This window comes from Amblyraja radiata, chromosome 35 (genome assembly GCF_010909765.2).
Source record: "Amblyraja radiata isolate CabotCenter1 chromosome 35, sAmbRad1.1.pri, whole genome shotgun sequence".
In the NCBI taxonomy this organism is placed as follows: Eukaryota; Metazoa; Chordata; class Chondrichthyes; order Rajiformes; family Rajidae; genus Amblyraja; species Amblyraja radiata.
Genome location: NC_045990.1, coordinates 8,843,024 through 8,859,023, shown reverse-complemented (window position 1 = coordinate 8,859,023; position 16,000 = coordinate 8,843,024). Strand labels below are relative to the sequence as shown.

The 16,000-nt window shown below is 40.8% G+C and overlaps 1 protein-coding gene across 6 annotated transcripts in view; it reads right to left on the bottom strand.

Moving 5' to 3' along the window:
* The window catches only part of rfx1 (regulatory factor X1), an 87,139-nt gene that overhangs the window by 37,793 nt on the left and 33,346 nt on the right, over nt 1-16,000 (bottom strand). For 4 of the 6 annotated variants that reach the window (XR_004409894.1, XM_033012228.1, XM_033012229.1 and 1 more), the window contains exons 3-4: nt 13,944-14,053; nt 5,420-5,512 (exon numbers count right to left, since the gene is read on the bottom strand). Coding sequence is in view for 4 of the 6 variants with exons in the window: in XM_033012228.1 (XP_032868119.1) it covers nt 5,420-5,512; nt 13,944-14,053 (203 nt within the window). In the remaining 2 variants the exon portion in view is untranslated. The remainder of the gene's footprint in view (nt 1-5,419; nt 5,513-13,943; nt 14,054-16,000) is intronic. The other 2 variants (XR_004409895.1, XM_033012230.1) reach the window with 1 other exon arrangement.

The following is a 16,000-nucleotide window of genomic DNA, read 5'->3' as shown; positions in this document are numbered from 1 at the left end:
AAAATAGGGAGACATAAGAGACTGCAGATGTTGGAATCTGGAACAAAACACTGCTGGATGAACTCAATGGGACAAGCTACACCTGTGCAGTCAAAGGTGTGGCCAGCATTTAATGTTGAGACCATGCATCAGGACTGACAGTGTGAAGGGAAGATAGTCAGAATGTAGAAGTGAGAGCGAGGGTGAGACAGCAGCTGGTAACTGAGACAGAATGTTGAGGAGTTGTTGTCAGGTAGACGTGGGTTTTAGTCGGTTTATAGAAGATATTGCTGGGTATTTTGTCTCCTGGACTCTCTAGAGTCCTAGAAAAGGGAAAGAAGTGTCAGAAATTGTCCAGGTGAATTTGTGTGCAGGTGGAAGATGGCGCCAAAGTTGTTGTGTTCTGTGCGCATGCTGAAAGCAGAACCAATGCAGTCATCGGTGTAACAGAGAGAAAGTAATGGATGGGTGCCAGAGCAGGTTTGGGATGAGGACTGTTCTATATAGCCAACAAGAAAACATATTTCTCCCACTTTCAGGTAGCCAACACCCATGTTCTTTTCCCATCCCCACCAATACACCCAAGTTCTTTCTCTCTTTATTCTACTTTTCCTCCCTCATTACCGAGACTCATTGCCCTTCTCTGTCTGGTTCCACCTGCCCATCTCTCATATACCTATCCACCTTTTTTTTTAATCTGTCGGTTTACCTTTCCTATCCCTTTCTCATTCTCCCACATGGTTACATCTGCACTTATAGGATCGTATAGGATACAGGATCTTATAGAAACATATAAAATGACAAAAGGACTGGCCAAGCTAGATGTAGGAAAAATGTTCCCAATGTTGGGCGAGTCCAGAACCAGGGGCCACAGGCTTAGAATAAAGGGGAGGCCATTTAAGACTGAGGTGAGAAAAAAAGTTTTCACCCAGAGAGTTGTGAATTTGTGGAATTACCTGCTACAGAGGGCAGTGGAGGCCAAATCACTGGATGGATTTAAGAGAGAGTTAGATAGAGCTCTAGCGGCTAGTGGAATCAAGGGATATGGGGAGAAGGCAGGCACGGGTTATTGATTGGGTATGATCAGCCATGATCACAATGAATGAGGCTCGAAGGGCCGAATGGCCTCCTCCTGCACCTATTTTCTATGATCTATGATCTGTGCACAACAACCCTCCTTATCTCATTATTACTTTCTCAAACATAACAACCAAGGAAGCATACAAGATTTTGGTTGTACTTTCCAATTTTTCTGACTTTAACATGCTGAGGATATTAGCCGACATAAAACAATGACAAAAATAGAGTGATTTGTAATTAAATGATGCTGACAGAACACTTTATTTGTAGTCTGAAAATAATTCAAAGAACAAGGATACGGATAACACAGCATTGCTGAACTCACATCAAACAAAACGTTTTGCAATCAAACATTATAAAGAAATATTATTTCTATTGCAAACTAACAATAAATTATTTGTACTTATCATTTAGATAAGTTAAACAGAGGACCAGGCCTCTTTTGAAGCTAACATCATCACTTTGTGTAAAATAATTCAAGTAGAGTTTAAGTATGTCACATAGAAGTAGGTATAAGCACTATAGTGCAGTTCCAGGAAAAAAATACAGGATATATCCGATTTAAACTGGTCAGAAAAGTTCAATTGATCTCACTGAACATTGAGTAAATGAAGTGGAGATTGCATGTATAAGTATCGCTGCCTATAATGATGCTCATTATGATGTGCAATGGATGTTGGAAGTGTTAACTGTATAGTCACCAGAGACCAAGACTAAGATGGAGCTGACACATTGTCTCTAATCTCATTACAGGCTGGTTTGGCTGGGTCCAATCACAATATGTCTATCTTACGCATTTGTAATAGTCACAGGTGGATCCGCAAAATAATTTCTGACTCAGTATTTTATTACCAATCAATTCCAGACATACTTTGTGAATAAGGTACACAAAATTGCTGGGGAAACTCAGCGGGTGCAGCAGCAACTATGGAGCGAAGGAAATATGCGACGTTTCGGGCCGAAACCCTTCTTCAGACTGATGGGGGGTGGGGAAAGAAAGAAGGAAAAAGGGAGGAGGAGGAGGAGCCCGAGGGCGGGCGGATGGGAGGGTGGGAGGAGACAGCTAGAGGGTGAAGGAAGGGGAGGAGACAGCACAGGCTAGCCAAATTGGGGGAATTCAATGTTGATGCCATAAGGACACAAGGACCCCTGACGGAATATGAGGTGGTGTTCCTCCAATTTCCGCTGTTGCTCACTCTGGCAATGGAGGAGACCCAGGACAGAGAGGTCGGATTGGGAATGGGAGGGGGAGTTGAAGTGCTGAGCCACCGGGAGGTCAGGTAGGTTATTGCGGACTGAGCGGAGGTGTTCGGCGAAACGGTCGCCCAACCTACGCTTGGTCTCACCGATGTAAATCAGCTGACATCTAGAGCAGCGGATGCAGTAGATGAGGTTGGAGGAGATACAGGTGAACCTTTGTCGCACCTGGAACGACTGCTTGGGACCTTGAATGGAGTCGAGGGGGGAGGTGAAGGGACAGGTGTTGCATTTCTTGCGGTTGCAACGGAAAGTGCCCGGGGAGGGGGTGGTGCGGGAGGGAAGGGAAGAATTGACGAGGGAGTTGCGGAGGGAGCGGTCTTTGCGGAAGGCAGACATGGGGGGAGATGGGAAGATGTGGCGAGTGGTGGGGTCACGTTGGAGGTGGCGGAAATGGCGGAGGATTATGTGTTGTATTTGCCGGCTGGTGGGGTGAAAGGTGAGGACCAGAGGGACTCTGCCCTTGTTGCGTGTGCGGGGATGGGGAGAGAGAGCAGTGTTACGGGGTATGGATGAGACCCTGGTGTGAGCCTCATCTATGGTGGCGGAGGGGAATCCCCGTTCCCTGAAGAACGAGGACATTTCCGATGCCCTGGTATGAAATGTCTCATCCTGGGAACAGATGCGGCGTAGGCGGAGGAATTGGGAGTAGGGGATGGAGTCTTTACAGGGGGCAGGGTGGGAAGACGTGTAGTCCAGATAGCCTTTACATTACAAACCCACTGACTCACATGGCTATCTGGACTACACGTCTTCCCACCCTGCCCCCTGTAAAGACTCCATCCCCTACTCCCAATTCCTCCGCCTACGCCGCATCTGTTCCCAGGATGAGACATTTCATACCAGGGCATCGGAAATGTCCTCGTTCTTCAGGGAACGGGGATTCCCCTCCGCCACCATAGATGAGGCTCACACCAGGGTCTCATCCATACCCCGTAACACTGCTCTCTCTCCCCATCCCCGCACACGCAACAAGGGCAGAGTCCCTCTGGTCCTCACCTTTCACCCCACCAGTCGGCAAATACAACACATAATCCTCCGCCATTTCCGCCACCTCCAACGTGACCCCACCACTCGCCACATCTTCCCATCTCCCCCCATGTCTGCCTTCCGCAAAGACCGCTCCCTCCGCAACTCCCTCGTCAATTCTTCCCTTCCCTCCCGCACCACCCCCTCCCCGGGCACTTTCCGTTGCAACCGCAAGAAATGCAACACCTGTCCCTTCACCTCCCCCCTCGACTCCATTCAAGGTCCCAAGCAGTCGTTCCAGGTGCGACAAAGGTTCACCTGTATCTCCTCCAACCTCATCTACTGCATCCGCTGCTCTAGATGTCAGCTGATTTACATCGGTGAGACCAAGCGTAGGTTGGGCGACCGTTTCGCCGAACACCTCCGCTCAGTCCGCAATAACCTACCTGACCTCCCGGTGGCTCAGCACTTCAACTCCCCCTCCCATTCCCAATCCGACCTCTCTGTCCTGGGTCTCCTCCATTGCCAGAGTGAGCAACAGCGGAAATTGGAGGAACAGCACCTCATATTCCGTCTGGGGTCCTTGCGTCCTTATGGCATCAACATTGAATTCCCCCAATTTGGCTAGCCTGTGCTGTCTCCTCCCCTTCCTTCACCCTCTAGCTGTCTCCTCCCACCCTCCCATCCGCCCGCCCTCGGGCTCCTCCTCCTCCTCCCTTTTTCCTTCTTTCCCCACCCCCCATCAGTCTGAAGAAGGGTTTCGGCCCGAAACGTCGCCTATTTCCTTCGCTCCATAGATGCTGCTGCACCCGCTGAGTTTCCCCAGCAATTTTGTGTACCTTCGATATTCCAGCATCTGCAGTTCCCTTTTGAATACTTTGTGAATAGTTTGTTATGCTTAAAAATGAGCAACATTTTTCTTCACTGATCATTTGCTGAACTGATTCCCTCATACAGTATTATTATTATTCCATCTTGGTGAAGTCATACAGAATATAAATGTATTTTTCTTCCTCCATTTCCTTAATTTTTTTTCTCTTTTCATTTGCTCTAGAAGCTCCACTCTTGATGAGTTCAGTTCTACAAGTGCCAAGCACTGTTGATCACACAGTGCAGGCTAATTCTTGAAGCAAGCGTTGACGATATTAATAGTGTTAGCTTTTCACTCTAAACAATACATAAGAGTAGTTATAAGTACTAGTCTGGAATTTGCGATTAGCAGGAGAAATAGTATTCACAAGGAATACATGATTTTTGTGGTCTTGACATTGCATTTTTGATATTGGCAATCATCAGCAATCAGCTCAAAAAAAGTCCTCAATATCCAGCAGTCGAAATGTCGTCAAGCTAGCTGAACAACAAGCATGTTGAAGCATGCCAAGGAGCAAAAGGGAAAATCATTGTTCAAAAAGGTTCCAAAACGCCACATGTTGACTGGAACATATATGATTATGTAAGAGTTGAAATACCACAAATATTTTTTTTATCTACTTTATTTTAAATAGTCATGAGGCAACATAATCCATCTATTTAGGGATTTTAATGGTTGAAACTGTGCCCGGTGGTAATTATTTCTTAGTGCTACATTCTAATCTCACTAGGAGTTCATGAACTAGAAATTGATATTTTCAAGCAATGACTGCCTGTGGATGGTTGTTGAATCGCTGCCAATAATGTTGAGATTTCTGCATTAAACAATGCAGATGCGGAAATCCCAAACTTGCTCTCGGATTCAGTGAATTACCACAAACAATGACAGTTCTAATATCATTACTGCAAAACCTAGGCTACAGTTTCACAAGTCTGCCAATGTTAATCATTTACAAAAAACCTTTCGTATTTAACTGTCTTTTAAGGCCCTTTGATATTTTTTATTCATATTCCTACAATGTACAAAAATCCAGATCCGAGCAGCCTACATACAGTTATGCCATTTTTCATTTATAGCGAGAGTAATAGAGAATAGTATCCAATATAAATGCAAAAGATCATTCTGAAATCTACTTACTAACAGAATATTTATCCAAATCTGAATTTCTTTTAGAGCAGGAATCAAAATTATCCTTTAGTAAAATTTTCTGGATTTTTGGCAACCTCTATCCATTGACTAAATTAACATTGCTAAAACTGTTACCTGATGCATTACTGCTACCTGCTGGACTCCCGGCAGCTGGAGCTGCGGGAACTGGTCCACTTTCGATTGCACATCATTCTGTACTAGAAGCCTCTGCTCAGGAGAAAAGTAATACATTATAGAGAATCGAACTTTAAAAAGCACTGCTAAACAATTCTAATATGAAGGGCAATTCAATCAATATTTACAGGTATATCCAAAGTCTGAACTTCCCATACCACACAATTTCCATTGAAAAAAATACACTTTATTAAATCTGAGGCCGACAATTGTTAGTAAACAATTAATACACTCAGGACAATGACCGACAAATGAATACTTACTGTATATTGATAATATGAAGTGATTTCATGCACTTCGATACAGAAGCATCGTTAAAAATGTCAGATTTTTTGCAGTTGGATTATCACCTAGATGTTCTCTAACTATATATTTTACTAAGACACACTATTCCCTGCAGCAAATTGGTAATATTCTGATCCTATAATGTATGTTAATATTATACCATCTGCCAACTTGTAAGGCGGTGGATATTTTCATCCCAATATTTTCACTTCCACTCCAATCCGAAAAGTTCATCCCTAAGTATTCTGATTTGTCAAGAGGAGCAAAGTACAAACTACAGATGGGTGGTGTTCTGTGCGGTCACCGTGAAGTACATTTGATTTTGGTCAGAAATGTATGGCAATTTTGAAAGGACTACTTTTGCCATTGATCAATCAGTTACATAGTAAGACTACTTTCAGACTATAATGTCAGGAAGGAAATTTGTGTATTTTTGCGCCTATCTTCGGTTTAAACCAGCATCTACAGTTCCTTCCTACACAGTAAATTTTGGTTGGCCAATAAATAGCTTTATTTTAATTGTAATTTCTAAAATTATAAATAACTTCTGCAGCAGCTCTAGAAATACCAATAAGAAACATGTATTGCTCCCCACAGGTTGTAAAATCATAGGCAGAAACAATAGAAAGCACCAACATTGTCTTTCCTTGTCATTCAGGTGCTAACATGGGGTGGAAGATTACAACATTCACGTGGTCCGCCCTGTTTCGACGAATGCAATCAACTCAACGTGCACAAACGGAAGATCAATAGAACAAGTTGTCCAACAACTTTAGGCTGTGCACGCCACACAAAAGAAGAAGAAGTAGGTGCTAACATGATCATCATAATGACTTAGTTTCTTAAGCATAGTCATGACTCTGTTAAATAGTAATCTACATGGAATCCCAAAGCTTGTCCACGGGAACGAATGAAGTAAAATAAACAAAGTATTCTTCTTTAGTTTGTAACATAAAATATGTACTTAAATTATTTTCTTGATGCATTATCAATGTGCAACAAGCTGAAATCATCAACCTTATTAGCCTCACCAAGGCCATCAGGTTGGGGGTAAGACCTCCCGTGATGTGGAATTAACCCAATCCAAGCATAATAGAACTCTAAGCAGTAAATCGCACTCTCTGATGAAAATATATTGAGTTCGAAGCAGAAGATGATTAAACAAGTAATAAATATTAGCTTTATAAATTAAAAAGAAATTCACAACTCAGGTGGATGTCGTTATACGTGACTTGTGAGTTTCAGGTAATAATATGTTTCCAAGGAGTAATTTGGCTTTGCACAATAGTGAGGCTGCAGCTCGAGCTTTATATCCCTTCCACTTTTAATTTCCATCGGCTCAAAATGTGACTTTTAACTCCAACTAGAGAGTTGAGATTGCAAGTATGAATAATAAAAATTCCATCCAAATGGAACAGGCAGCAGCATTCACTATAACTGATACATTTATTTTCTGCCTCAGAGGAAAGATGTTCCATCGTATGGGAAATGACAAAATAAAGAAAAATCCATTGGAAAAAATTACATAACACTGCAAAAATTATTTCTCTTCTGGGAGGACATACCCCCAAGCACCCCCAGAAAATATATATATTTTTTTGCTTTTTGACTTCCTGCATTTTATTTCCTCTCCCCAAAACAAATATATTGCATATATCTTCAATAGCATTTTCAGATTCAGTGGTTGCTTTTCCTTTACTGTCTAATCAGTATATAGGGAAAATTGAAAAACAATAAATACCGACTTAACCAGCTATTGTATATTTCTTATTGGTACCGTTTTATCATTATCCTGATTCTGAGTCACTGTTTATTGCAAAGATAAAAGCTATTGGGGTATATTTTGCTTCTGATCATTTGTCTAGCACAATAGCATTAGCTGCCCCTTTCATTAACTTTCCAAAAAATAATTCCGTTGCCATTGTGGCAGCACAGTGGCACAGCGGTAGAGCTGCTGCAACACAGCGCCAATGTCCCGGGTTCAATCCTGACCACAGGTGCTGTCTGTACAGAGTTTTTTACATTCTCCCTATGACCGCATGGTTTTCTCTGGGTACTCCAGTTTTCTCCCACATTGCAAAGTTCGTAGGTTAATTCGCTTCTGTAAATTATCGCTAATGTGGACGATAGAAATAGTGTACGGGTGATCGCTGGTCGGCGTGGACTCGGTGGGCAAAAGGGCCCGTTTCCACATCTCTAAACTAAACTAAAATCCTAGCAAGTCAAAATAAAATGTAATAAGACTCCATATCAAGTGATAAACAAGTCATCGGGTTGGCTAATGTCTTTTATAGAATATTTAACAAATCAGCAACATTGAAGTGTTTATTCATATCCTGAATCATACCGAATGAATATAAGCCCTTCAGTCTGCGCCTGCCACAAATTTATGAATAGCATCTCATTCTGCCCATGTTTTCCTTGACTTCCCCCAGATTCAACCATTAGGGGCATTATATAGTGCAGTCACCGGAGTAAACCAAGGTCGTCATTGGAAGAATGTGAACATCTCCAAGAGCAGCACCTTGAGGTCAGGATCGAAAGTGGATCACTGTGAGCTATTATTCTACGAGTTACACCATTATGCTGTACAACAAAAAAAGTTCAATGTAATTTAGTTTTGATAGAATAATTAATAAATGAATGCGCATCTTAAATTATCACTTTGTAATTTCAACCAGGCAAAGAAAGTCCTAAAGTTATAAGGCACCAGATGGATTATGCATTATGCTTAATTTGCATTTTCCAATCTTTTTCTGTCACATCAATAAAGAACAAAACAAGGTTAAATTGTATTAGTACGACTGTAGAATAGTGATTTGATCATGTGTCTTGAAATTAAAATTGTATTACATGAAGAATTATTGAGTACTTTGGCAGTACCAAGCGTTTCACTTGTTGAGTGGCTGAGGCATCACAAGGATTGCACTATTGGTAGCTCTTGTCTCAGTGTCAGAAGGCTGCAAGTTCAGGTTTTTATCTTGATATTTAAACACACCATCATAGGCTGACATTTCTGTGTTGCGATGCACAGTAACAGGAGCTATCTTTAGGATTTGACATTAAGCTGGGGCCCCAGTTGCTCCGTCAAGTGAAATAAAAGACCTCTCTATTGCAAACAAGCAAGTTATCCATGCTGTTCACACAGATTTTATCTTCTTTGGCATCATCCCTACTAAAAATTGATTATTCAACAATTATCATATTGTCATTTGAAAGAACATAAAACATCTCCTGCTTTTCCCACAATAGTAATGCACTTCCAAAAGCTCTTAATAGTTTGTAAAATGCTTAGACGTTTCCTGAGCTCATGCCCGGTGCTGTATAAAATGAAGCAGCTGTTGAATCAAGAATTTCAGTTTAAAATCCTTTCAGTATGTGGAATTGCATCTCTTCTATCAGTGATAACATTTGAGTATATGACTTTTGTGGGGGGAATCATAGAATGTCTTTCCTTTATAACATTTGGAGGAATATATTGTTCCGAATATTTACTATCTTAATCTAGTCCTCAGTTTTCAAATCATCGTCATACAATTTGTTGCTGAACTGAAATAATTATACTTTTGCCCATGGCCACAGTTGCTTCTCCAGATTCTCCTGGATCTCACTCAATTTTGTTTTATCTTTTATACACTGTCATGATTCTTAGCTTTCTGCAGGATATATATTTACTTTATCTTCGTTCATTTTTAGTTTGCTTAATTAATCCGTAGATATTTAGAATTTTGTTTTTGGGTGTATTTGGCTTGCCCTTCATTATTCCATTAAACAAATTATGTTTGCCTTCTGAATTACTTCAAAATATTTTGCTCCAATCTATTTAAATCTTCCATCATCTTAATCCATACAGCTCGTTTAAAAGCATACAATTTTTTCAGAATTTTGATTTCTTGTTCTACAAGATTACTGCCCTTAAAGATGCCATTTCTAGCATGTCAAAAACCCACGGGCAAATCAAAGGAAATCAGCCTGCAATGCTTGAACTGTTCACATTAATCACATCCCGCAAAACTTTCAATTTAGTAGGTCCCCAAAAAACTCAGAATTCATTTCAAATACCACCAAATATTATTAATTTACACATTTGTCAATCTTGTATCAAACTCAGAGCCAGATGGCGAAGTAGCATTTTGCTTATTGCTTTATATATATATATATTTGAGAACAAGCGGCAACTTTTCTGGTCATCAAATTTGCTCTGCTATTCAATTAGATTATGGTCGATTTGTACCTCAACCCCTCTTACCCAACTTTATTTAATATTCCTTTGATAAACTGAGATTTCCAATTGCAACATTCAACAGTTTTGTAGGGGAGCAAGATAAGTAAGACTTATTGTAAACTTTGCATGGAAAATTAGTTTCATAATTTAACACTTGAGTGGTATGAGGCTGATGATCTCAACCAACCTCCAAAAACTGTGCAATAAAGATTTTAATTGACACATGTATTAGAAACAACTGAAAAAGCATAATAATTTATTGGGCTTCATTTCTGAACCAAACTGGAGAAATTTCCAGTTCTGCTGATTGGGGGTGATCAGCCATGATCACATTGGGTGGTGGTGCTGGCTCGAGGGGCTGAATGGCCTACTCCTGCACCTAATGTCTATTGTCAAACTATTGCTCACTTCAGACTAAAAAAAATAAGTAGGTGAAAGTCAAAATCAGAAATAAGTGTTAAATTAAATATTTTTGGTGTCTTAACACTTTAAGAAATATTGAATTGAATTCCTTGATTTGTGTTGTTAGATAAACCTTGTCTAAATCTAAGGCTATATTTTGAAATACCATTACCAATAAACATGCTCGAGCAAGTTTTGTATATCTAATAACAAGCTCTAAATCCTGTAAGGAAATATTAATCAGTTAGTCACTCACTGTTCTTTATTCCTCTGGTGCACATCTGCCCTTTGTTAGTAGCTTTTAGCAGGTTTTGCTGTGAACAGTCGAAAACCACAAAATTGAGTAATATATTACCCATTGTTTGGGCAATTTGGGTGCTATTTGCTTCAATTTGAAATCAACACACAGTGTTGTAGTCAGAACTTTGTCAATTGTGATTCTTGTAATGTAATTGCACATTGGAAATACTCAGTGGAGGCAGAACACTAGTGCCTAACACCAATTCATTGCCAACGTTGCCACACTGGAATTCAGTTCACAGCCAATGCATGGAGTATCAAGCACTCGGCAACAGATGGATCAGCCCTCAACCTGCTTCCATTCTCAGAATCATCAAGTACAAACAAATGAGTTGGTGAATGTTTTTTATTAAATATATCTCAAGTCAACTGATAATGCTTAAGTGGTATTCTCTCACACTGAAGAATGACAGTGAGTGAATAACGATATGCCAGAGAGGTTCAGTAGGGAGCCATATCCATCAAGAGTGTTCAGTGAGCAATTTGAATAGCACCTCAACATAGAATAACACAGCTCTTTAACGGCATCCTCTGGGACATGCTCCTTTATAATTCCAACCATACTTCAGGAGTACAGCTACATTACCAAAGACTATTAGGATCACCATGACCATTAACTTCCAGGTTGAAGCTACAAATTTCTGTAACATATCAAGATTCAAGAGAGATTCAAGAATGTTTATTTTTGTCATATACACTCATATGAACCAGAACAAGGAAATGCTTACTTGCTTGCAGGTTTACAGGCACATTAGATGCAACTACAATACAAACAAGAAGACAATAAACTATCTATTCTTATAAGTAAACTAGATTATGATAGTTTGAACACCAAAGTATATAGAGCAGCCATCGTAGTCCAAAATCTTGGTGCTTCAGTGCTGAAGTAGGATGTGGATAGTGTTGTGAAGATTGGTTCAAGAACCTGAAGGTAATGGTTCTCAGGCTCCTGTATCTTGTTCTCAATGGTAGCAGCTAGAATAAAGCATAGCCAGGGTGGACTGGGTCTGTGTTGATATTAGCTGACTTTTTTACACCACGCTTCCTGGAGATCGCTTTGATGGTGGTGGGGTCAGTACCCATGATGGACCAGGCAATGTTCATTATTTTCTGCAGCCTCCTTCGTTCTTGAGCATTCAATTTTCCATACCAGGCCATGATGCAACCAGACGGTATGCTCTCCAAATGCACCAGTACAGGTTTGAAAGAGAATTTGGCGACATACCAATTCTCCTCAAACTTCTGAGATGATAGAAGCATTGGCCATCTTTCCTGGTGATTGCGTCAATGTGCTGGCCCCAGGGCAGATCATCAGAGATGTGCATGCTCAGGAACTTGAAGCTGTTGACTCTCTCCACCACCATCCCATCAATGAAGACAGGTGCATGGTCCCTTGACTTTGTTCCCAAAGTCAACAATCAGCTCCTCAGTCTTGTAAAAATGAACGCAGGATTTGTTCTGGCACCACTCAACCAGGTTATCGATCTCCCCCTGTATCCTGTCTAATTGTTATCCATTATTCATCCAATAACAATGATATTGTCAGCAAATTAAAAAATTCTCCATGACATAATTATATCTTGTCAGACAAAGACCATGGAAAAACAATCTATCCAATCTTTGAGAGCTTTCCAAAGGTGCAGAGTGTATTGACTGCATTTATTTCATCTACAAATGGAAACTAGAAGGGACTGGTCTCACAACATCTATCTGGCATGCAATATTGCCAGTACATCATGCAAGTTCATGTCTAGTATCCTGGTAGCATTTATGATGCATTCGATCCACATAAGAGGTATACATACCATCTGTATTTTTGTCTCCGTGTAAACAAAATAGTTGTTTCTGTGATGCAAATCAAGCACGTCTAATACTACGCAGCCTTTCGCATAGACCATCAGTGTGTTCAAGCAACAATTGTATTACATGAGCCACTCCAAAAGAGCCCAATAGTAATTGGCCAAACAGGAATCAGAGTTGGCGTAGCATGCTTTGCACCACAGAACCTTGCAACCATGAGGATTTAGATATTGCAATTGTTATTTAGGAAGCATTAGCATAGGAAGTGATGATAGGGTGGTTGAGGAGCTGGTGGTGAAGGGAGAATGAAGAGGTGGAAAATGAGAAAGCCCTTTCCAACATTGCTGTCGGGACCAATTCAACAGATTGCGCCAAATAACGTTTACATCAATATTTAAAACCCATCCAATCTGAACAATGGAGTCAACTTTTCAAAGGCCAGACGAGAAAGGATTGAAAGGGAAAGCAGATTTGAAAAACCGTGATCAACAATTTACCTGCAGGAATAACATTGTATGGTTGGAAGTGTTGAATGGTGTTGTTGGTTTGATTTATTTTAATGGTGTAAATCAGGGGGTCTCAACCTTTTTCGTCCCGTTTACCTCCAGGCAGCTTTAATAGCTGGGAACACATTACATATAAAGAGTAGCAGTGCCATAAAAATAAAACATCAAATAATTCATTTAAAAGAAATCGAAAGGGTATATAACTCTGTTTTCTTCCCACAGATGTTACCTGATCAATGGAATATTTCCAGCACTTTTTGTTTCATTTCAGATTTCCAACATCGGCAGAATTTTAGGTTTTACAATACAATAGATTGCGAATCCATCAAAAATATTTAATAAAAAATGTGACAAATGGAAGACAGCTTATAATCAGAGTTTACTATGTTATACTCTTTATTATGAACATATAAAGTGCAAATGTAATATGGCCCACTTTGGGTTGAACTAATGCCAGCCTTAAACCTTCCTACCATCTGACAGCTTATTCAAAGATCTCAAACATTTCACAGCCAAAAATCCTTTATGGGCCTGTCCCACTTTCACGAGGTAATTCACGAATTCTCCCGAGTTTTTCCGTGATTCAAACTTGCAGAATGGTCATAACGAGTCCGTAGGAGGTCGTAGGAGTTCGTAGATATATCGTAGCGGCTCGTTATGCTAGCCATAGGTACTCGTGGCATAATAAGTCGGGACGTTTTTTTCAGCCCGATAAAAAATGTCCACGAGTAAAAAAATGGTCGGGATGAAAGAATTAAGTCATGAAAGTGGGACAGGCCCTTAACAAGGATGCAAGATGAGGTTTAATAAGGAGAAAAAAGGAAAAAGCATTTTTTGATTATCTGTTGACTGGTCACAAGAATTAATGCTATGCAAACTATTAATGAATGCATTTAAAATTAGGTTGTCCAATGATTCTGTCCATTATCTTCCACAATTCACTCACCTGTTGCGATGCCTGAACTTGCTGTACCACTTGAGTTGGCACTCCAGATTGTGCTCCAGCTGAGGAAGGGCTGGAATCTGAGCCTGTCTCCGTTGGCCGCATATTTGCTTCTAAACAGAAACAGTAACAACACATCAATAATTTTGTTTTCTCTTGTGAACAATTAACACTGGACTTCTTAAGCAAAACTTAAAACACTGAGAAACTACGGCAATGATTTGAAGAACATAATATTACAGAAGCATTTTCTGCTCTGTTTTTAGTTTTATCTTGCATATTACACATTCATTTCACTATGCCAAAGCTGCTGACTGGATAACAGGCAACAAAAGCTTTTCACTCTACCTCGGCACATGTGACAATAAACTCAACTAACTTCAAAGACTGAACCTTAGCCATCCTTAGAGTTTTGCCTAATGAAACCAGGATAGCATTTAATGAAAGAATAAATATGGAGACAGCAACTGCAGGATATTTTTTATTGAGGTCTACAAGATAGAATAGCCCAACTGGCAAAAGAATGACTCTGTATAGGAAGAAAGGAAAGATGCTGGTTTTCATCGGTTAGTCACAAAATGCTGGAGTAACTCAGTGGGACAGGCAGCATCTCTGGAGAAACGGAATGGGAGATGTTTCGGGTCGAGACGCTTCTTCAAAATAATTACTCTATGGCATTTAAGGAACGTTGCTATCTTTTGAAAATGAAAAGGAAATGAATTAAATTAAATGATTGACTCCTACTGTAATGTAATTAAGCTTCAAGAAATTCAGCAATCACATTAGCTAAAAGTAATAAGTGATGGCTTTGTTTGTGGCACTTTTGGACATTCACATTTACCATCTGCTTAGCAGCAATTAATTTGGTTATTTCATATTTGACTCTGCATCGGAGTCGGTAATGAATGGTTTCAAGTTATGCAGCAGCAGTATTCCAAATTTACAGATCTGTGAACAACCCCAAGGTCCCACTTTGCATCAGCACCGGGAGGCTTCAATGCCAGGAGACACCCGGGAGGCTTTCAATGTGTCTGGAAATGTGTGCAGGCTTGCAAGTAAGAATGAAGCACAGGGAACTATGACCCCCCCCACCCCACCATTCTACTCACCAATGTTCAGTCAAGGACATATGGGGAAGGCTGTTTTATCAAAGAGACACGAGGGAACGCTGTGTGCTCGGTTTTACAGAGACATAGCTCACCCCCAGACTTAGCCATCTGGGGGTGAGAACGAGGCATTGGGAAAAGGGAAAAGCGGTGGTGTCTGCCTCATGGTGAGCTCTGCGGATCTCAGACGTAACATACGCGTCCAACTCCTGGTCTTCACACTTGGAACACCTGGCGGTGAAGTGCCGTCCCTTCTACCTCCCGAGAGGATTCACTTTTATCATGACTGTGGTCTACATCCCACCCCAGTCGACATTCATCTAGCACTGGAGAAGCTGCATGCCGCGGTCAACAAACGCCAGACAGCATACTCAAACTGCTTTCCCCGCATAGCCAGGGACTTTAACAAAGCCAGCCTGAAGAAATCACTCCCTTGCTACCACCAGCACATGCCCTGCAGCAGCAGAGGATCAAACAACCTCGGCCACCAATATTCCACCATCAGAGATGCATATCGCTCCATCCCTTGCCCTCACTTTGGGAAATACGAAAACTCAGCTGTGCTTTTTCTCCGATTGAAGAGCGCACGCCCAGCAGCGAGGACTACACAGAGCTGGTCTGGGGAGGCAGACCAGATCGACTCTGGGATTGCTTGTCGGTAGACTGGGCGATGTTCAAGGACTTGGCAATGGACATGAATGAATTTGCCATAGTTGTTACCAACTTCATAAGAAAATGTATGGAAGAGGATGTTCCCATGAAAGCCATCTGAGTGTTCCCCAGCCAGAAGCCTTGGATATAATGAACTTTTTATGCCATTTATTGTGGTATTTACTGAGTACTACGTTTACATATCTGTTATGCTGCTGCAAGTAAGAATTTCATAGTTCTGTTTCAACAACACTATAGACTCTTGACATTCCTGTCATTTACTGTATGTGACGTAAATGTATT